Genomic DNA, 22,818 nt, shown 5'->3' with positions numbered 1-22,818 from the left:
GATGCTGTTGCCTGAGGGCCTCACATCAAGCTTTAAAAAAAGGTGGTGTCTTCACTGAAATAACTGAGCCACCGGCTGATTGTTTTATTGTATCCTGCAGCATCTCTGACTGAAAGTAGACCAAAGAGCCAGAATGGAGCACCACCATGTTTCAGCAAAGAATGGAGTAGCTGATGAGAATCAGAATGCAGACAAGCTGTCTCACTTTGAGAAAGCCTATACCACCGTACCGAGTGAGCTAGGAGTAGACGTCGAGGAGGAGGGCCTTCTGCGTACACCACTACGTGCTGCCAAAGCCATGCAGTTCCTCACTAAAGGCTACGAAGAAACAATTCAAGGTAAGGACACCTTTTCTTTTTGAAACCGAATACTACTTAAAACTTTCAGTAGTGCTTAAACTTACCATATGAATTTTGAAAATAAAAAGGACAAAGTTCATTTTGCTGACCATTATACATTTTGTGACTACCCTACAGTAGCGCCATATGTTTAAAGCCCATCTGGGGTCTCATTTCTGATTTGCAAAACAAAAGAGTCCGTCATTCTGTCACTTTTGATTTCATCCTTTGCTCCAGTATGACAGAGAATGAATATCTAATTCACAGATATCTTAAACGATGCTATATTTGATGAAAACCACGAAGAGATGTGATCGTCAAGGATATCGACCTGTTTTCTCTCTGTGAACATCACCTGCTGCCCTTCTTTGGCAAGGTAATTATTCAGGGTCATTGAATTTCAGTCAAGTGACTGCAAATATTGATATTTGATTAAAAAAAAATATGCTGGATAATATTAAATTGCCAAGATAAAGATATACAGATGCCCTAAATGTGTTTGTTTTTTTACATAAAAACACGTTTGTCAGTGATCTCTTTCATATCAAAGTTTTGGTGGCACTTTGCCTTCAAACATACCATTCCGATGTTTGTTTCTGTAAATCATCAGCTGACCTTCAAACAATACCAATTTATCTTTCATTGGCTTGAATAAATTGATGATATTCATGTCTAATTACTACTTACAGATACTTTTGTTCTGATCTATCATGTATTATAGACTGTATAGAAATATATATTAGTTAACAAATATATTGATAATATTTTGTTTGAATGTTCCAGGCTCACATAGCGTACTTCCCAAAACACACGTTTCTCTTTCTCTTTGTTTTTTTCAGAATTGTTGAGATCTACAGCAGAAGGCTTCAAGGTAAAAATGATTTTAATGCTTTGATACTTAATACTATTATGTATTCCTTTGTAATCAAATATTCAATTTAATTTTGTGACCATTTTTGTGTGACTTGCTACAGTTCAAGAGCGTCTAACCAAACAGATTGCCTCAGCCATCGCTGAGGCATTTGAGCCTGCTGGAGTGGCAGTGGTTATTGAGGCTGTGTGAGTATTTTGTTTTTTATGTTTTTTTTTTCCTAATCTCTAAAAGAACATGAAACAGGGTTCATAAGGCACCTTCATTTATCCGGCATCTTATTTCTTATTTCTGATATCTAATAGGTTCAGTGCAAATCATTGACGTGCTCTTCGAAAATTTACGGCAATTTACATTTTCGCTTCTGTGTCTTTCAGCCTGATGTGCATGGTGATGAGAGGAGAGCAGGAGATGAACACCAGTACTGTTACTAGTGTCATGTTGGGATCATTTAATGATAATGCCGAAACAAGGAAGGAATTCCTTGCCCTCACAATGCAGAAGTGAAGCATTTTTTTTACATCAGCAGACAGGTCATCTGTGATGATGATAAGCGACAAAGATAAGCAACTTTTCAGACCCTCTTAGCGACTTTATTTCAAAAAGCGACTAGCGACAAATTAAGCGACTTATTTAGATCATCAGGGGAAAGGCGACAAATATATATTATATTGTAATTCACATGCTGCTCAGAGTCATTGCAGTCCACGGCTCCTCTGCAGCAGCGCCGGGATCTCTCCCCTCTCACGCGGCTGCGTGAAAACTCTGTTTTCATCTGTTAATTCTTTGACTTCTTAATCTTTCGCAGTTCCACTGGTACTTTACCAGTGATAAGATGCTGAGTCTAGATTTTCTCTCTCACTCTTTCTCTCCAAATTAGGATGTTCCTCTATCTTGTAAAAATGCACATAGTTCATTTGATCTTACATCAAATATGCTTGTCTCTGTAGTAAGTTTAAGATAATTTGGTGAAGATTTCTCTATAACCTTTTGTATATATGGCTTAAAATAATCTCCCCCTCACTGCATGAGACTCCAGTAAACTGTATGCAAATTGGTACGTGATTACGTGATTAATATGTAAATGACGTATGACGTCACCTGATGACTTTTGGAGCTAGTGTTAGCTACTTTCATTGGAAAAGAGTTGGCAACACTGCACAGCAGCCTCGCACACACAAACTAGCAGCGGTGAGCTGCAGCAATGGCGAGTCCGGAGGGAAAGTTGGCGTTTTCAAAGTGGAAGTACAGACACTACTTTAATCTATTTTGTCTACGTACGTTGTAAGCAACTCTAATCTAATGAATCATCTCTCAACGGCACACGCTTCTACAAAACTAGTGGCCAAAAACACCTTTGTTGACACTGTTGATGATGACAGCAGGCCAGGTGTGGCTAACGTGAGCTCCGCTAACAAAGAAGGACTCGGAGCTGTCCAAGTAGCTAAAGCTGCATTTTTCTGCTCCAGCTTCACAAAATCTTGACACCGACTGAACTGAATGATAGGCAGGTATGTTGTTGAGAACATGCTCCTGTTATCAACAGCTGACTCAGACTCCTTTCAGAGCTGTCACTGGCGTAAAAAATATCGGGAGAACAGGAGCTGGTCCGCCAGAAAGACATTTTCTTAATACATGGATGCCGAGTACGTTAAAATGAATTCCCTGGTAACTACTTACTTTTATAGTGGTGTAATTCCGTTACTAAGTCAGTTACTTTTTGGAAGAAGTAACTAGTGACAATAACTAATTACTTTTTAAGTTAAGTAATGTGCCCAGCGTGTGTGTGTGTGTCGCTCAATAGTATAAAACGACTCAGGATCTGTCCAATCTCCTGAAGGGGCGGGCCAATGATGGAACCCACGTGACACGGATACAGGAAATGAGCGCTGCCCGCCCGCCGTCTCTTTCCTCAGCGTCTCTTGTTTGGTTCCGCGCGTCTTTCAGTTGGCGGGTATCTGTTGCTGTGGAGCATAGACCAGAGAGGGACTACTACTTTATCGCTCATTATCGAGAAAATGTCGGACTGGACCAGAAGCAGACAGCGCGAAGCTCACAACAGCGAACACAAAAAGAGGTGAGTGTTTAATTTTAATGTTGCACTTTCACCTCCTTTAAACAGCGTTATTACGAGCTTCCATTGTGTGTAGGTCCTGGTGTTGGTTTAGCTGAAGTCCGTGTTTCGACTGATATCTCTGTGAGGTAACTGGACGTGTTGCTTACGACTAAACATATCTACCCTTCTGGTTTTAACGTTGTAAGTTAAGCGAACGCTGTAGCTGTATGTCCATGTTCCATTAGGCTTAAATGTTTGCTTCTCCTGCGAGTGCCTGTTAAACTACTACTGTAAGTTACTGTTTCTATCTAGTAACGAGTTGCTCCTGTTTGGGGTGTTGTCGTCACATTGGGGCACACAGCCTGTTCAACTGATCGTGGCATGAGAAGAAAGGCTGAGAAAGAGGCGCTAAACACAAAACGCTGTTCGCCGGGTCCCAGTGTCCGGATAACTGAAGGATTATTTAGTTAATCACCTTGACAGGATATCATGGACAGGGCAGGTGTTTAAGTGACTAACGTTGTTAGTTAACGTTACTCGGGATACTACCGAAGTTAAATGCCCACCTCTCGACACTTAACAGTACACAACAGGACCGGCTAGATAATGAATGGATGAACAGACGGCAGGAACAAACAAACGGAAGTAAGAAGTAAGTGGCGGGAGAAGCTTTTAAATAGGGCTGCACGACACGATCGCGATCAATGGGAACGATCACGTTTACAGCACAGTGTATGATTCCACTGAAAAATCTATTAAAAGTCTGCTGATGTGACGTTTGTTGGGGTCTGTAGCAAACAAACGAGTTTTTTACACCAAGAGGAAAACATTAGTTGAGCAGTTGGACAGTACTTCATTATGGCCTGTCTGCCCCCTCACTCAAACAGTGGCATCTTCTTGTGATATAATCCAGGTATAATAAAATGCAAGTAATTTCTGCATTGAATGCTATAGGTAACTAATGCACTGATTGGGTATATATTACTTATTTTGTGCTGTATTCTTTGGGTGGTTTGGCTTATGTTAAAATGTTCCCTTACTTGATCTGTTTGTAATAATGATCTCTTAAAATGAGGACACATGTTAAAGCCCAAATCTTTATTGTGTCTTCCCTGTGTTGCAGCCATGGTATGTCCCGGTGGTCCCAATGCAGGAAGAGAGGGGTCGATGGAAGCCTGCGGGCCGACAAAGAGGCTGATGGTAGTGATGGGGGAAACGGTGTCCACAGTGACGGCCACTCCGACAACAGACATGCCAGGTAAGAGTATATACCGAAATATAAATACCAACAGTGGAGTGCCTGAGGACACTCTTAGGCCAACGTGGAAGAGAACCGGGCCGATGCCATGGTTCTTTACCATGTTGGCCATTGATTTTTGCAGAAATAATCTTTGTGACAAACAAAAGTTTCCGTTACTTCCGCTAAATTCAACAAGAACATTTTTACAAATGAACATGTCTTTTTGAAGCACAAATGCCATTGCCAAGAATAAAAAGCTCAGTTTAGGCTATAAACCACACTTTTTGTTTTCTTAATAGTTTCACCACTCCTGAAAGCACAGGCCCGGTGTCTCGCTGTGGCAGACGGGATGACTGGGGCAGCCAGGTGGACGATGACGAGATGAGGAGAGATGTACAAAGAGACATGCACCGGTACGCATAAAGGCTTGTATTTTAGATTAGACTTCGATTTTATCTTTAAGCCATTCGAAACTATATGTATTTAGATTGACTCCCAATCTTCACTGAGTGTATGTGTTCAGTTACAGGAGGAGGATACTGGGTACAGAAGGCACCCAGAGAGAGAGAAAGGCCTCCTCTGGCTCTTCTGGAAGGTATGTCACCTCTCATTCTGTCTTTTATGATGAATATTAATTTTCTGGGTAATCATTGTTCTCGGAATGCAGGTCAACATGCTGTGTGTGTGTGTGTGTGTGTGTGTGTGTGTGTGTGTGTGTGTGTGTGTGTGTGTGTGTGTGTGTGTGTGTGTGTGTGTGTGTGTGTGTGTGTGTGTGTGTGTGTGTGTGTGTCAACGTTTGGTAACCCTGTCCATCTCATGCAGCTGTGACTCCAGAGATGGAGAAAACATGGAGACAGACGAGTCTGTGCTGCTACGACGACAGAAACAGATCAATTATGGCAAGAACACACTGGCCTACGACCGATACGTCAAAGAAGTCCCAAAGTAGGTCCACACAATACACAAGCACACCATACAGTTTTGAAACTATATAATGAGCACTAGACATTAAAGTTAAGTAAAGTGCAAAGAGTAACAGTTTCTCCAGCTGCTTCCTCAAAGTTATTTTTTACAACTGAAAGGACATTTTTGTTGATACAGAGAGAGTTACCATTGGGTACCACTACCAAATTCCAGGTACCGATACAGATGGTTTTCCATATAGCAAGTCCCCGGGACCAGCAGGTGGTCATTTGCATTTTACATTTAGGGAATTTAGCAGACGCTTTTGTCCAAAGCGACTAACGGTATCATACATACATGCATACGCTGATAGCCATGCAAGGTGCCGACCAGCACATCAGGCGCAGTTTAGGGTTCAGTGTCTTGCCCAAGGTTATCGAACCAGTGATATTCCGATAACAAGACGCTGGCTCTACCCCTGAGCCACAGCTGCCCCATTTACCCCAATTGACTGGGAGAAATTCTGTGGGTCTCCAATAAAATTTGCCCTTTCTGACTTATTGTAGTGTTAAACTCGTGTTTGATGTTATATGGTTATAACATAGCTTTATTATTCTATGTTGAAAATATATCTGAAAATTAAAAAACAAAATCACAATTCTGACACTGGCCCATATATGGCTGCCCCCTTAAAGTTGAGCCAGTCTTCAGTGTGGCAAATAATGCATATTCTAATAATTCCTTGTTGATAGTATGCAGTTCATATCCATTGGTTTCATACGAAAAGAAAATGCTGGTATGGAATTCCAGACGCAGGCTAAGTTTTGGGCAGTCGACTCACACTGTCTCTCTATAGTGTTACTGTAAAGATGTACACTCGGATACCAAAATTTGGCACCGGTTGATTTAACTCGAAACGCTACTTGGTAGTACCGATGTACTGCGATCAGTTTATTCAAGTGGCAAGTCCTTCCAACAATCAGACTACAGCAGTCTACAAAATAAAAGCTGCATGTTTAAAAAACATAAACACTACAAAAACAAAACAATGATCCATCTGCAGTGCCTTACAAGTTTGTTGTAATTTACAATAAAATTGTTTTCACATGGCAGCTTTAAGAAAAGGCATTTACTGACTCTGCTGCACGCACCTCTCTGAGTTGGACAGAAAAAGTTTACAGCGCCTCCTCAGATCTTGGCTGATTAGCTGGGCTTGTTGTTATTATTTATGTATGCAAACATTAGATTTAGGTGAAACACATTTAATCATCAATGATGATGTCATCATGTTTTGGGAACTGGTGTGTCCAGAATTGTAAGGGCTCTGTGTAGCAATGTTTCTCCCAGATTGGGGAACTCTAATGAATTTTTAACTTGTAGTGGGCCCCAGTCTAGACTCCTATAGTTAAAAGAAACTATTGTGAGCGGTAGAGATGGCTATTGTAGGAGTAAGAAATAAAGGCCTTGCTGCTGGTGCTGTCACATGTTGTTCTAAAGAGTAATTTACAAATTATTAATTTCACTTTTTCTTTCCAGACACATGCGTCAACCAGGTGTTCACCCAAAGACTCCTAATAAGTTCAGGAAGTACAGCCGTCGCTCATGGGACCAGCAGATCAAACTTTGGAAGGTCAAACTGCATGCCTGGGACCCCCCAACAGCGGACAGCCAAGACAAAGGCCTCGATAACATGTAAGTAGATATTTGGTTTTCAACAAGAAACAGGTCACCTGAGGCCTAATATAGAACTGACAATACACATTCTGTACAGTCCCAAACAGCTGTCAGTCATGTTCATGTGTGTGTCGCTCCTTCCTCCAGTGACGAGCTGGGTCTTGACGATGTAATGGACATTGAGCTGGACTTCCCAACCCTTTCAGACTCCGAGAGTGCCCCAGCCTCTCTCACAACACGCAATCATTCTTTGGAGGTGAGTTTGTTTTATTTGAGTAATTGTAGCACATCTGAAGCTGAAACATCAACAAACACATGTTTGTAACTGCAGAGAAAACGGTCAACAAACGGTTGAGTTTTAATCGCCTTAAAACCCTGAAGAAATCTATTGAGTTTTCTGCCAGAAACTACAAATAAAAATGTTACATGTGTGTATTTGAGGAGTCCATGATTTCTTGACAGTTCCCTAACAATCACCATTGTTCAGGTGATCCCAGTAAAATAATTCAATAATATAATAATGCTAACCCTTACCTATTATGTATCTCTGTGGTGTGGAAAATGCTTTATAAACAGGGTTTATTTTATTGACCATATTTGCTTGTTCTCTCTTGCTCAGGATGAAGACTGTATGGGTACTCCAGTTAAAGTACAGAAGACAGACACCACAACAGAACCTGAAATTGCGTAGCTCCCCCCATCTTCACACACATATCTCAAATGGTTTTGGTTTATTCCTCACAGCCATCTACGTTACCCAGAGTGACTCTGTTCCAGGTACCAGCTACTTGATTTGCTTGACGCAACGCTGCATCTGCACAGCATCACAATTCGTCTCAGCTGTCAGTTATTAGTTCAGCACTGGAACATATTTACTATTCTTTCTCCATTTATATGGGTCCTTTTTAATTTGTAGGTTGGGACGTTTTACAAATGACCAATCTACTCAGGGAGGTTTCTATTATGGCAAGATTTTACATTGCGTTGCATGTTCCAAGTTTCATTCAGTTTACAGGGTTTAGGATTTGGTGTAGCACTGATCTGTGGTCTGCTATTTTGGACATCAGTAGTGCAAATGTGAAAGCCTGCTCATACCTGCTTAATAGACTGCAAAAATACTGACTCAACTAGCTTAACGGAGACAGGCAAACCAAAGGCAAATGTTTTTCCCTTTATGATTCATTTTGACAACATTGGGTGTATTATTTTAAGTTCTAAGGAGAATTACTTGAGTTTGGTGGGGCTGTGATTTGTTTTTACATAGGCTGTTTTTTAATTCAAATGTTACTGTTTCCTATTGCTGTTTCCTCTGTGAAAATTTTCAAATAAAAAAGAAACAAACTTTGAATGTCTCATTGTGTTTTATGACCGTGGATTATTATTGTGTCTGCTTTATAATAGAAATACTCAACGCACCATTGCTTCCGGAAAACACTTGTGTTTATGATGACCAGCCCTGTAAATTTACCTGAGAACCAAAACTAATTTCACGTCTGTTGCTCCTGCTCTGTAAGGTTTCCTTAAAGCACTGATATGAAATGTTATACCTCGATTCTTTAAAAGGTTAAAAACACGATTCATGCCTCATGATGGAAAGTGACCTTACATCATTAAGCAGAATAACTCCTATATGAATATATGAGGATATATGAAGATCTCTACAGAAGTTTATTGAAGCAATTGAAACATTAAGGTTAGTTTCATCTGATAATGTGTCATGTGGGGGTTTCTACTAAGCAGTTCAGTTTGTTGCACATCAGACGTAATAAGATTTGGGTACGACACAGTTTTCCAGGGGTAATAGTCTCCCACTGAGCCCCCCAAAAGAGCTGTAAAGAGATGTGTATTTCTGCTTCTGTCGGAGGGGGGCAGTATTGCGCACACAAGTGTTCAAATTCCCTGAGTTACAAGGTAGAAGTAGAAGGGAACCGAGAACGGAAAGAGGGAAAGAAGAGAATTGCACTTTACTGTTACTGTAAAGGTTACATTGATTCGGATTTGAGAAGGAAACTGACTGGGGACCATGCTGAGGGCTTGTCTGAGAGGGGCTAATGCCACAGCTCGGGTAAGACTCGTGTCTGCGCGAGTGACCGCTCCTTTCCTACAGTGAGCTAACGTTTCATGTCGGCGTTATCGTGTTGTCATTCAGTGACCCTGGCTCAAGGTGCCATAGCGGATTTTTATTGTGAACAATATTGAATCATTTAACTTCAAATGTTTCCTAACTGCCCCGACATCCTACCAGGCTACGGCTCTTTATTCAAGGAGTCATCAGAGAGCCGATGAGAAGAAAGCATAACGTCGGCGCTAGGTGGTTAGCTTCCAATGACAGATAGCCATTGACATTTGAACCAGAGGCGAGCTAAAGCTAAGTTAGTGAACGTGAGCTAGCTAGTTGGGAGGTAAAGCCACACTTTATATACGAGCTCACAAACACACACTACTGTCGACCTTACTTCTTTTTTCTTCTTTTTTTTATTCAGTAAATGTATCTTGAAGCTTATACGTTTAAAGCTAACGTTTCTATTTTATAAATATAGCTAATATATCAACATTTACGTTGGTTTCAGTTTTAAAAACAGCAACATTTTATTCGTATCTGGTTAATGTCAGCTGCAAGATGACTGATCTGACCACGTTTTCTGTTGAACCCAGCGTCTATCCGCAGCTCACTGCAGACCTGTCAGAGTCATGTTTCCTCAGTGAGCCCTGCAGACCGGTCATATCACATGGCTCACTCACGTTTAACCGACAGGCACAAGCACACACAGTAAATAGGGGCGGCTGGAAAAACTGATGCTTTGCATTCACTGCTGTCTCTGGATGGACAGAAATATACAGCAGGCCTGTATAACGCAATAATACGGCCTGTAGACACACATCACAGTATGATCTTTGTATGTTGTGATAAGTAAGCTTTGCACTTTACACTTACAGTTGTTCAATGTACAGTTGATCTTGGGACCTGTAACTGCATTGAAATGGCTCCAAGTGACTTTCCTGACTTGTTCCAATCAACAGCGTTCCCTCTCAGATCCACGCTGAGCTCCTTAGACTTTCCCATTGTAGTGATTATGGCTGAGACTAATGGCTGTTTCAAACAAGCCCTATTAAAATGTCATCAGCTGTCATTACGTTACACTGTGATTGTGGGGACTCGTGTATTCATGGAAACCAGATACTGCATTTTAGACTGTGACGCAGAGATGTACGGGTATTTGTGTCGTCACAACCCCGATCTACACAGTAACATTTTCAGTGCAACAACACTGCGCGAACGAGCTGTCTGTCTGATGCTGACTTTACTTCTCACTCCCTGTGTCCGTATCCTGCCTGCTTTTTAGAAGAACTTCGGGAGAACCCGTTTGACCAATGTGCAACACTCCCGGCACTACACTTCAGGAGAGACTGGGTAACACACACACACACACACACACACACACACACACACACACACACACACACACATTATTCAAAGATGAATTAAGGAATGTTTCAATTGAGTCATATGGACAGCTCACTCATTAAATGTACCCTTCATAATGAGGGCGAAGCATTGGGTACATTCTGTATTCCATTATTTTATATTTCCTCGCCCACTGTCCTTGCTTGAACTGGGAGTCGCTCTGGTCCACCACCTGGCGGGTTGTCCCAGAGCTCTCATCGGTGCTCAGAGCAGCGATGGAGAGGATACACAAGAGCAGCCTTCACTGAAGTCTTTTATCAGCCAACACTCACCCTTTATTGGATATCAGTCATTGATTGTGTGCAGTGCAGCTGATCGGTCTGATCTGATGCATCACATCATCACTGGAGTTTCAGTTGTAAAATTTTAGAAATAAATGCCAGTGTGCCTCTGAGCAGGACACAGTGCACAGTATAGATACAGAACGCCTCTCATTCTTCATGCGCAGGTGCTTGTTGAACGGGGAACAGGTGACAGAGAGAAGAGCTGTTCTTATCTGTTACCTGTGTGCCTGTTTTTACCACAGTGCTCATCTATGCAGACACAAACAGACTGTAAAGCTGACTGACAGTTGATCCAGCTGTGGTCACCTGTCGCTGTCATCGGAAAGAAAACATAGTTTCATGTGATGATTTTCTTCCCTCCATGCGTCCTCATATTGACTGCAGATTCATGTCTGTTGTTTGCTGTCCTCTTCCACCACAGTGGCGCTGCTAAGGTGGTTGCTGCCGGCTTGGTGACAGTAGGCGGTGGCATTGGAGGTACGGTACTCTACGCCAAATGGGACCCCAAATTCCGATCAGCTGTGGAGAAAAATGTTCCATATTCAGACAAGCTGTTTGGTTTGGCTTTGGGACCTGCTTCTCAAGATGCCGGCCTCCCCATCAGGAAACAGGTCAGGATTGGTTCACAGCATATTTTGACCAATGCGCTAAGGTCAGCCGGATGTTTTAACAATACAACAGGGTGTGAAAGAGAAAATTCCACTCCTTAACAGAGCTGGTAAATAAATCAAATTACTTTAATTTACAGAAGTCTATCTGTTCTCTGGGCTCATCCTTGCATATTTTAACAGAGTGTACCTGCTACAACAAAAGAGGTCAAAATTCAGTCCTTTCTTCACTAATCTCTACAGTGCAGCATTTCTCTACAAATGGAAGTAGAAAGTATTTGATTGCACCTTTAAATAACTGGTTATATTCAGTCCACGAAACATTCAGCCAGCAGCGATGAATATCAACACTTTCCCCAAAACAGATTATTTTAATTTCCTTGAAGCTTTACTATTTGAAAGTAAATGGATAAAAAAAGTGTCGTTTCAGCTCTGAAACTATATTTAGCAAGATTTGTGTCACTCGGTTTTTTAATGCAAGACCAAATAACTACATTAAAACTACAGAGAACATGTGTAACATTTGGTTACAAGGAAGTGAAAACTAGTGGAGATATGAATTTTTGAAAATGACTTCCTTTTATTAATTTGATTACTGTAACCATTCAGCAACAACTATTTAAATTATCAGTTTTGCAAAAGTTATTTAGGTTCTCTTGGATATTGAAAAAAAAATATATAGGACTATTAAGCTTGAACTTAAACAGTATTTGGATTACAGCAATAGGATTTCACAATGTGCCATACATTTTATAGAAGTTTGCAAATTCATTCTTCTTAAAAAAAAATCAATGCAGGAACTAGGAGGCCCCAGTTGAGCCCTGTAGTGACAGCTTGGGAATTGCTCTGTTGTAATCAGTGCTCAAGCAGCCTCGAGCACTGCTATGCTATGGATTCATCTGATCAGCTCTTCTGACGGGACTTTATAGAGACCACCACTCAAAATATCGGCCAATCACTCAGAGCACCCATACTTGCTTTTGTTCTATACCTAAAACATCTATGTCACAGACTTTGTGCAGAACTGATTGTCATATGTGACTATTTACAAAAACATCTTAAGACCCCAGTTAACATGGCTGCTGTTGTTGCTGTTAAGATGGAGCTGGCGCAGCCTCCCTCAATGATGGACAAACAGATGAAGGCCAAAACCAAGTCAGAGAAAAAGTCAGAGAGTCCAGCCAAAGAGACAAGTCCTGCCACAGCACAGCCCACACAGAGCATAGAGGGTAAGTATGGAAACGAGGGAGAAAGACTGAGCCATAAGATCTTATTGTATGGTGTTATTGTAATGATGAATTTGAGTTTTGCTGAAAATGTCAATGTTTTACGTGCACTCTGTTGTCTGTATGCACCCTCAGAGGTTTCTCCGGGTAAGCTGTCTTCTATCACATAAGCTTTCCTGTAGAATGCTGTGCTCCTGTCCCTCGCTCTAGAGTAGAGAGCTGAAGAAATTAAGGGCAACACACACAGAGAGTCCGTCTCTCTCTGACAGTCTCACTTGTGCTTAAGACACTCTCCTCAGTGATGAAGTCGTTTAGAATACTGCCAAATAATTTCCCCAAGTTACTACCTACTGATGCCTCTTGTAGTTGTTGGGATCAAATCTGTCTCCATTCTCGAAGAAGGGTTTGATTTCAAGACCTTTCAGTTTTTCTGAGATCCTCTGCTGGAGTTCAAGTTCTTTATCTGTCGCTTTGTAATACACACTTGGCATCCATAGCAAAACATTGTTCTCCTAAACAACAACATTCAGCAGACAAGACCCATAAAAACAAGGTCACTAAAAGAAAGAATACATACAAAGTCGATAAGTGTATATAAAAGAACAGATATGTGAAAAGCATTCATGTGTGTTTTTGGTTAACCCGAGAGGCCGCTGTGATCGTGTGCTCCTGCCCAGCAGCTGTTGGACATCCTCCAGTGTGAAGTTTGAATGGACAGGTGTATGACAGGGGGAGGGCTCTCAGCAGCTCATAGAAAATAACGGGTGTGGATGTTGTGACGACTGTCATCCATCACTGATGTGTGTTGCCCTTGAGTCCTTTAAGCGATCAGTAAAATAATTGGCGACTCTTCTGGCATTTGACTAGTTTTCCTTTTCAACAAAGAGAAATATGTTTGTCTTAGTCTGTTTTGGCCTTCTTTAACTTTACGATTGGCGTTCTTTAAGTCGTGTTCAATCACAACTAATCAATCTGATAATGTAAAAAAAAATAAATGAACACAATTACTCTTTAGAACTTGTGCAACAAAATCAGGAATCTCAAAGCCAAATTATTTCACTATAATTTCAGAAATGTAGTGTTTGCAGTGATCTCATCACTTTCTTTAGGTTGTGCAAAGCAACCGGCATTGTGTTTCATTGGTTTGTTCAAGGGGCCCATCAAAGGTCAACAGGTTAAGTTTTGTTACACAGGCTCACATACAAACTACACGTGTCTTTCTGTATGTGTGTCCCATCCAGAGGCTTCAGCAGAGGCGAGTCATATTATCTCAGCCATAAGTGAGGTCCCATCAGTCCCTGCTCCATGTGACACTGAAGCAGCAGTCAAAGGTAATATCATTAAGCTGCACCTGTCCAAACTCTGATATGTAAAAGTAAAAGCTCTTTGGATATTATATTTAATATCTACATGGACACATGTTTTTATCTGTTAGGTAGAAAAAGCTATTTATTTGATTATTACAGTTGACAATGGGTTGATACTGACATAGTGACGGTCTCTGGAGCTATAGATATTGCTATCAGTAGAGCCTTTGATTGTAGACCTTCTAGAGGTAAATCACAAAATGCACCTGTAATCCACATAAAATCTAGCAAGGTGTCCGTGGGTCTACAGTGTGTACGTGGCACATTACTATGGCAGAGGACATAAGTGTGTTTATGTTGTTTCCAGAGTGCAAAGAATGCCATGACCACGAGGATACCCCAGTGACAGCAGCAGTTCTTCCTGACACAGAGTCTCCTGCAGCAACTGAACCACTGAAAGAACGTCCAGTAGAAGAAGTGACGGCTAGACTGGCTCAACAGGACCAGGAGGAACAGGAAATCCTAACATGTAGGCTGACGACAACAACAACAACAACTACAGCACACACACACACTGTATAGGATAATCGGTTATATGGTTAATGGGAAATACTCTATCAGCTTATTCTTTTATATACAAAACTGTTGATATTATAAAACATTGATAGAGGTGATGCAAAACATATTTTTCTCTCTGTGCAGACATATTTGCTTTCTTCTAGCCTTTTTTTCATAATTTCTTCCTGCATGTTTTCTTCATAACTTACTGTCACTACCACAGGTGGTTGTCACACACACCCCTCCATAAGACACTTGTAAACCAATCCCGTCATTCACCTTTTGTAAAATGTTGATGTCATCCAAAATGACACAGTGCTGTGAGGAAGTGGTGAGACTGGCCTGTCTGAGCTGGCAGCGTGGCGTCCATATTCTTTCTTTTGCCATGTTTAGTCTGTGTTGGTCGTATTTGCGTATGTTTCTACATATTCCTGGCAATAAAGTCCTGGTAGACTTTGGTAATTTGAGTTCTTGGGACTGTTTAGTAGCTGTGATAAATCCCAACCGGTCACCCCAATACACTACACTTCAAATCATTGAAAGCAAACAAACAAACCTAACGTTGCTTTTTAAGTTACTAGTAAAATTAAAGCTCAAACAGACAGCTTTTTAAAATCCCCCCTCCTAGTGGTGTTGCTGTTGGCACTGCTGTTGCAAAGACGATGTTGGCAACATGGCTACTGCTTGCAGCCTCGCTATTGACCAAAGCAAAACACACCCATCAGAATCTCAGATTACATCCTGATGTCAGTGCTGTGAAAAGAAAGACTTAAACACTTTGCAATCTATTCACGGATGTAATAATATATTATTTTTCTCCAGCCATTACACTGTGCAGTTATTATTTACTTTAGGATGATAAGTTGAAGCAAGAAAAATTCTATTGTCAGTTTGATTGATTGTACTGATTTAGCATTATGAAGCTACACCTCTTAGATATGAACATTCCTTTGCATCAACTCTGAATTCTCTTCTTCTACTCCTCTGATCGTTCTTGTCCGACTGTTTTGCAGCTGTATCAGCCACTCTTGAAGACTCACTGTCCAACACAGCTAAAGCTACACTGCAGGCTATTGGAGCGCAGGAAGCAGCCCTGCAGGCCATCACACGGCACACACACAAACTGAAGGAGGCTATGGAAGCAGAGGTACGGTACGCAGTAGAAATAGATTATAATTTTGTGCTCAAAGTTACTAAATTTAGGCAGCTGCTATAATGGAATAGTTATGATTAAGGGCTGCAGGATATTCACAAAACATTTATTTTTACTTTCCTTAAATGGAAAATTCAATTGTGTGTTCACAATAAATCATTCACTGTTAAGTAACATTGTCTGCACCAGGTTACAGGACCTTCTCTCACTCTTACTCAAACAAATCTCAGAATGAAGTGCTCCATTACTGGACAGAATCCAATTTAAAATGAAGTGTTGTTAAACTCTCTCACTTTATCTAACATGTTGTGAACTAATGTATCAAGGGTCCTGTTGGGGAAACGGTCTAAAGTGAACTAAAGTCGCCTTGATAGGCATTTACATAGTGTATAGCGGAAGGAATCAGTAATAGAGAATAAAAAGTAGGCCGCTCTGGTAGAGACATTTGAGCATCCATATTGTTATTTTAATATATTGTCAAAGAGCAGGCGCACGTTATGAACCTTGGCTACAATGTTTTATTTCCCAAAATAAAAGGTGCAACAGATCTTAAACAGCAGCCCTTGTTGTCAGCTCGTTTAACATCCCTGTCAATGCTGTTCTCACAGTGACAGACAGGCAGCACAGGAAGGTAGAGAAAGTTCTCAGGGCAGCCATAAATGTCAGCAGAAACCCAGCAAAGACCCTCGCACTGAGCTGAAATCAAACGATACCACATAAATTAGGTAAATAACAAAATATGTTGTATCCTCCATCAGTACCAACTGTCAGACTCATTGGGGGGCAAGGGGAGTGTGTCTAAGTTTGACTGGCACTGAATTGGATATATCTCTAGTTGTTGGCAACCAGTGGCATTCAGTACATGTTGTAGTGTCTTACTAACTGGTCAGCCATAAGAGCTGGTGGTTATTAAAACATCTAGACCCAACTACAAAACTTTTCACCAGTACTTCCTGTGCTGCATTTTGCAGTTGAATGATGACACTTATTATGAATCCAGGTTCCAGCGCAGGAGAAGTCGGCCCAGTGGAAAGAACTAGAAGCTGCTCTTGCTGATAGAACTTGTGCTGTGACTGATGCTGAAACCGCTCTGCTGAAAGCTAAGTAAGACTTACGTCTAACAGCATTCACACATGTACACACACAATGTTTGTTTGTTTTGTTCCATCTAAATTTTCATAATAAGAATTTGATCTTTTGAGGTTAGGGAAGATGCTTCTAATTTCAGGACAAGAGCATCCCTGAACTTCCACCGTAAGAATAATTTGAAAGATGTGACGATCACATTAAGGCTTTGAAGATGTCACAATATGTTACTTATATTAGTGATATGGCATTTTATCCATAGAGCCCACTATTTGGCCAGACACGCACCAGAGTACAGTTTATTAATTGAATCTAATGTCTACTCATTCATATGTCATGTGAGCACACACACGTCCAGGGGAGGGTTGCTAAGCCTGCCTCTAAGTGCTGTATCGTAGACAACTGGACTATTTTCTAACTAACTAACTGGAGGGGAGTTGCAGGCTTTTAAACTCTGTGTGGGAGTGTCCTTACAGAGTCCTTAAGGACGCTTGTGGGTCATTGACCCAACTGACCTTCATGTGGGTTGCTGGGGCTAGCAACCCACATGGAACTGGAGAAGCCTGTTGGATGTGAGGTGAAACGTCTTTGGGAAACTGAATCACGTCCAGTTGCCTACAATACAATACAGCACTAAGAATAAGCCTGTGTTCCCATCCTAAACAGGACCCTGACTCACTTCAAAACGCTGCAACTGTTTTCTTTTCAGACTGTCTTTTTCCTCCCCTTAACTGTCCTGTGTCTCTCTCCCTGTAGTGAAGCTTTGGACAGTCTCAAGTCAGAGATTGATAAGTCTAAAGGGTTGAAGGTTGCTTCTGTTCGTCCGCTGGTTTTAGCGGCGGAGGAGAATCTCCATAACATGGTGGTGGACTTGGACAAAGTGGTCACTAAGGTAAGGACAATGGGCCTCATTCACCAATATCTTCTTAAGAATCTTCTTAGATTCTCTCTTAAGTTGTTCTTAAGAGGTTCCTTAAGAAAACCCTACGTCAGATTCACCAACTTGTTCATAAGCCTCAGAATTGTTCGCAGCTGTGTTCTTACATTGACGAAAGCCGCAGGAGCAATATATATGCCATTGTTTTGCCGGCCTTGGATGGAGAAATGCCACGTATAAATATGGTGGGGGGGTTACTAATTGATGGCATGTTTCCAATTTACTTGATTTATCTTAAATCATTGGCACATTTAATTTATTTTAGAATTTAAAATCTTTGTAAATTACCAAATATATGAAATAAATAAATAAATGAATAAATATGAATTATCACTGTAATATTGCATTTTATTGAACTACACAAGAGAAGAAAACACAACCATGCCAACATTTCGGCATTGAAATGTGCGTAAGAGTACTCCTGACTGTTCGTAGGATTTGTTCTTGCCTAAGAAAAAATCTTAGATAAGAAAAAATTCATGAATGTCACAATCTTCGTAAAATCTTCGTACGTGGGACTTCAGAACAAATTTGTTCGTAAGAACGGTTCATGAATGAGGCCCAATGTTTGTACATCATGTGCAGAGATCAGATGAAAAGACTTGAAAGTATAATAAAAGATTAATTTGCTGCTGTCTTGCTAAGAGATTGATGTTCAGACTGATACCACTCTCAATCTCTACGTTAGATATGAGGCTACAGCCAGCAGCTTCGTTTCATATCAAGACTGGACACATAGGTGAACAGCTAGCCTGCCTCTGTCCAAGAGTAGGGTTAGGCGATATAGCCTTAAAGTAATATCACAATATTTGGGACCAAATACCTCAATATCGATATTGCAACCATGTTGTCGGGTTGACTATCGGTACTGTCATAAAACATTAACAACAGCAGAGACTTGGGGACGATGCAGTCTGTTTGTGTACTGATTACAACACTGCAACTCAACCAGATGTTCAGCCTGCATGATGTAGCTGTTGCGCTCTCTGGAGCCACTGTTGATTTATTCATAGTAGAAACAGACTGTTTGTATGAAGCTTTTTGATTGCTCTACAAAAATAATGTCCATGTTCTTTTATTGTTTTTAAGGACACTGGGAGTTCTGCTGGCCGCTATGTAAAACTGCTAAACTCTGTCTGTGTCTGTCTGTCTGTCTGTCTGTCTGTCTGTGTGAGTAGGTGCACTCTGCACAGTCAGAAGCTAAGATTGTCTCCCAGTACAGTGAACTGGTGAATGAAGCTAAACAACAGTTCCAGAGGGAAGTAAGCAGCCTCACTCCAGAGATCCAGGCCAACTGGAAGGGGCTCAGTAAGACCTTACACACACTCACACACCCTTGGCTTACCATTAGTGTTGTGAAAATACTGTACTGTCAATATCAGTACATAGTGTATCCTCTATACTGTTAGTACATGAGATAGAATTAGGACATAATTGTGCACTCCCTGATCAAGATAAACTCCTGAAGTTGTAGACGTAATTCATTTTGTTCCTATTTTTTGTTAGCTGGTAAACTGTCAACAGATGACCTGAATGCCCTGATTGCCCATGCACACCGTCGTCTTGACCAGCTGAATCGAGAGCTTGCCGAGCAGAGAGTCAGAGAACAGATACACATTGATGCAGCACTGGAGCAGCAGAAGCTGGAGGACCAGAAAGCCCTGGAGAAAGCTGTCAGCACTGCCCTGCAGCATGTCAAGGAGGAAGCCCGGCTGGAGCAGGAGAGGAAGGTATGTGGGGGAGAGAAGGTGCTTTGTGGTTTGCTGACACTGATCAGCCAACATACAGATAATGTCTTGACTAATGATGCCAGGAGATGAATGGAAGTTACCAAGTTGTCATAGCTCAATAACTAAGTGTGTGTGTGTGTGTGTGTGTGTGTGTGTGTGTGTGTGTGCGTGTGTGTGTGTGTGTGTGTGTGTGTGTGTATGCGTGTAGCTGTCTGAGTTAAGGGAAGTGATGGAAGCAGAGATGAGGACTCAGCTCCGGCGTCAGGCGGCCGCTCACACAGACCACGTCCAAGATGTCCTCAAAGTCCAGGAGCAGGAGCTGAAGGCTGATGCTGAGCAGGTGTCCAGACATTCCATTCAATTCTACAAAACACTGACCACAAACAAGTTGCATCAATTTTTTATTTTTATTTTTTTTTGTAAACATATGTCCTGTAGTTGTTTTATATTGACTGAATTCTGTAGTATTAACAGACAAGTTGGCTGGCAAAAAAAACAGTCTGGTGTGAACTCTTATGTGAGTCATGAGGGTCACATGAGTCGAGGCGTGGCTGGGTGTTGTAGCTGCCTGTGGAGGGACTGCAGTGGTTGCTGGAGAAACACACTCTGCCTCCCCCTCATTTTGTTATTATCAAAGGGCAGATGGCTTTTGAATTTATTTACAAAATTCGCCCAGTTTTAAAACAAAACTGCAAGTACAGTTTGATGATATCGAATAACCCTAACCCTATTAAATCAGGAGATAAGCATGATATTCCAGACCCATAGTTATTAAACTACAGTCACAGTGGGACAGCTCAGTCGGAAAGAGCCCACAGGTGACATCTGATGGTTAAGCCTGCACCAGCCCTCCATCAAACAAAGCACTCGGTGGCCAGCATCAAATTCACAATAAGTAAATACTTACAATAATCAGTTGATGAGATTAGACAGTGAATACATTGTCTTTGTACCATTGTCAATTGAAGACGTGTGTCTTGCTGCAAACATTCCTTTAAAGCTCTGCTATGGTCTGTGTTGTTCAGGTCCTTGGCAGTAAGTTGCTGGAACAGGAGACCCACTTCCGTCAGCTGAGCCAGGAACAACTTGATAACTTCACTTTGGATATGAACACCGCATACGCAAGACTGAAGGGGATGGAGGAGGCTATTGACAGTAAGATAAACATGTATACACCAAAATAATAACTACATTACCCGCAGTGATTCGTCTTATTTCATATTATTGTGATCTTATAATAACATTTACACCATGTCAAGATATTTTTACATTATTCTAACAACAAACTTTTGTTCTCACCTCCTGATAACCTGTTGTTTTGTTGTTATTAGAAAAAAAAATCAGATTATAACGAGATGTTTCCATGTTATAACAAGATATACTTACTTCATCATATCTTTTCATCTTATAGCAGTAAAAATGATCACGTTAAGACATGAAACGTGATCGAGCTATCATTTTTTTTGTATGATGTAATAAAACTGGTGCGGTCAGAGATTAAACAGACTTAAACCTTTTGACCAGCAGAGGTCAGAGCACAACAAAGTTGCAGATGGCTTGTACACAGCATTCAGTGGTGGCTTTGAAAAGTAAAATGTGGTCTCTTGATGTCACATCTCGTTCTCTGTTAAACCCCGTCATGTAAACACCTTCCTGTCTCTTGAATTCAGGCCATGTGGTAGCAGAGGAGGAGGCCCGCAAGGCTCACAAGCTCTGGCTCTCTGTGGAGGCTCTCAACTACACATTAAAGACTGCTGATGCTGATGCCCCCACCATGCCTCTAGAGGGCGCTGTTCAGGCTGTGCGAGACAGCTGCCAAGATAACGACTTCGCCTTGGCGCTGTCATCAGCTCTCCCAGAAGAGTCCCTGCAGCGCGGCGTGTACAGTGAGGCCTCTCTCCGTGCCCGCTTCAACTCTCTACGATCGCTGGCACGCCGGGTCGCCCTCATCGACGAATCCCACAACTCCTTGTACCAGTATTTCTTGTCCTACCTTCAGGCTGCACTACTGTTTGAGGATAAACAGAAGGCCCCGCCTGCTCAGCTGAGCAGTGAGGATTTAGACCCGTTCAAGCTTCTGGCATATGCAACCTACTGCTTAGAGCACGGGGATCTGGAGTTGGCAGCTAAACTGGTGAACCAGTTGAGAGGAGAGGCCAGGAGAGTGGCGGAGGACTGGCTGACTGAGGCCAGACTCACACTGGAAACCAGGCAGGTAGTCAGCTTGCTGTCTGCTTACGCAAATGCTGTGGGGTTAGGAACCACCCAAGCTCCATAGGCTGCCCCTCTCATTTAGCCTTGTAATCCTTAAAGGAAGGTCTCTTTCGAGTGTCAGGTATTTGCCCACCGTAGGCTTGAAAGGTAGCTTGGTAGTGGTTGTAGCTTACTTCTGTGTGGAGGTCGGTGGCTGTACTCACCTTTGATTCACAACAGGAAGATTGCTTGATACTCACATACCCCATTTTCACTGTTGTAGCCCTTTATGTTACCTGAAGTTCACCAAGTGATGGATGTTAAGATGCAACATAAGTTTATTTGTAATGAAGCACTAATTCACTGTTGGCAGAAATTTGTAAAGAAATATGATTTAATGCACCCTCTCAATCTAGTCTTGTTAATTCAGGCCTACAGGTTTAGCGCAGCTATTTATTTCTGGCATGGAAAATGAAGCGTATCATTGATTAAAGAATTCATCATGCTGCATCTTATTTTTGTCAGTACTGCACATTACAATAAATCATCAACAAGAATGCTGGTGTTAAACTTCTTCATTCCTCCCTCACTACTGGTGAAAGGACTGCATTTCAAGTGAAGACTATATAAAGATCGTCAGCTGCAGTTAACAGCAGAGTGTGCTGCAGTCGTGGTCAAAAGTTTACATCCACTTTTAAAGAACACATATGTCATGACAGACTTCCGTTCCAGTGATTTCTACAGCTCTCATTTTTCTGTGATGGAATGGGAGGAACACATACCACATACAGTAATTCTAATATTTGGTTCAATGTCTTAGCCATTTTCACCTCAATTTGCTGTTTTTGATTTCCAAATTGAGCAGGGGTGGACCATAGTCCTTGATGAATTTATTTACAAAGGCCCAACATTTCTAACAAACAAGTATGGCTGTATTGTTGTCCAGGTCAATCCCCTCACGTCTCCCTCCTTTACTGTGGCCACAAAAAACTTCCCACAAAAGGACCTCCAGACCACCACAGTTGGTGGAAGAGGACCTGCTCCCTCTGTAGACTGGGGGCATTTTAAGATATGACTACCCAACAATTCTTGGTTAGATTAGTGATTTAGTTCCTACAAGATTTTTCTCAATGGACCTTTAAGATAAATTCAAAGTATGCACAACACAAATTAACACAAAATATATGG

The 22,818-nt window shown here is 41.5% G+C and overlaps 2 protein-coding genes and 1 pseudogene across 3 annotated transcripts; all 3 read left to right on the top strand.

Annotated features, from left to right (window-relative positions):
• The first annotated feature begins 133 nt into the window (after window positions 1–133).
• On the top strand, window positions 134–1,716 carry LOC115569307 (GTP cyclohydrolase 1-like; annotated as a pseudogene).
• Window positions 1,717–3,050: 1,334 nt separating this feature from the next.
• Window positions 3,051–8,430, top strand: slbp (stem-loop histone mRNA binding protein). Its single transcript, XM_030395301.1, has 8 exons — window positions 3,051–3,286; window positions 4,389–4,523; window positions 4,805–4,918; window positions 5,029–5,100; window positions 5,328–5,450; window positions 6,945–7,100; window positions 7,230–7,338; window positions 7,702–8,430. Exons 1-8 carry the CDS (start codon window positions 3,228–3,230, stop codon window positions 7,771–7,773), a joined length of 840 nt encoding a protein of 279 aa, XP_030251161.1. The 5' UTR covers window positions 3,051–3,227; the 3' UTR covers window positions 7,774–8,430.
• Window positions 8,431–8,963: 533 nt separating this feature from the next.
• immt (inner membrane protein, mitochondrial (mitofilin)) lies at window positions 8,964–22,187 on the top strand. 2 transcript variants are annotated; one of them, XM_030396940.1, is made up of 15 exons: window positions 8,964–9,147; window positions 10,427–10,494; window positions 11,254–11,443; window positions 12,540–12,669; window positions 12,802–12,813; window positions 13,908–13,997; window positions 14,341–14,502; window positions 15,545–15,678; window positions 16,685–16,788; window positions 17,527–17,662; window positions 18,886–19,015; window positions 19,214–19,437; window positions 19,646–19,777; window positions 20,463–20,592; window positions 21,108–22,187. In XM_030396940.1, the coding sequence occupies exons 1-15, from the start codon at window positions 9,106–9,108 to the stop codon at window positions 21,713–21,715; spliced, it is 2,292 nt and encodes a 763-aa protein (XP_030252800.1). In that variant the 5' UTR covers window positions 8,964–9,105; the 3' UTR covers window positions 21,716–22,187. The 2 variants fall into 2 exon arrangements, with proteins under 2 accessions (XP_030252800.1, XP_030252801.1); XM_030396941.1 differs by lacking the exon at window positions 12,802–12,813 and having other exon boundaries at window positions 21,108–21,715.
• Window positions 22,188–22,818: the final 631 nt, after the last annotated feature.

This window comes from Sparus aurata, chromosome 18 (assembly GCF_900880675.1).
Source record: "Sparus aurata chromosome 18, fSpaAur1.1, whole genome shotgun sequence".
Taxonomy (NCBI): domain Eukaryota; kingdom Metazoa; phylum Chordata; class Actinopteri; order Spariformes; family Sparidae; genus Sparus; species Sparus aurata.
This window is presented reverse-complemented; position numbering and strand designations above follow the sequence as displayed.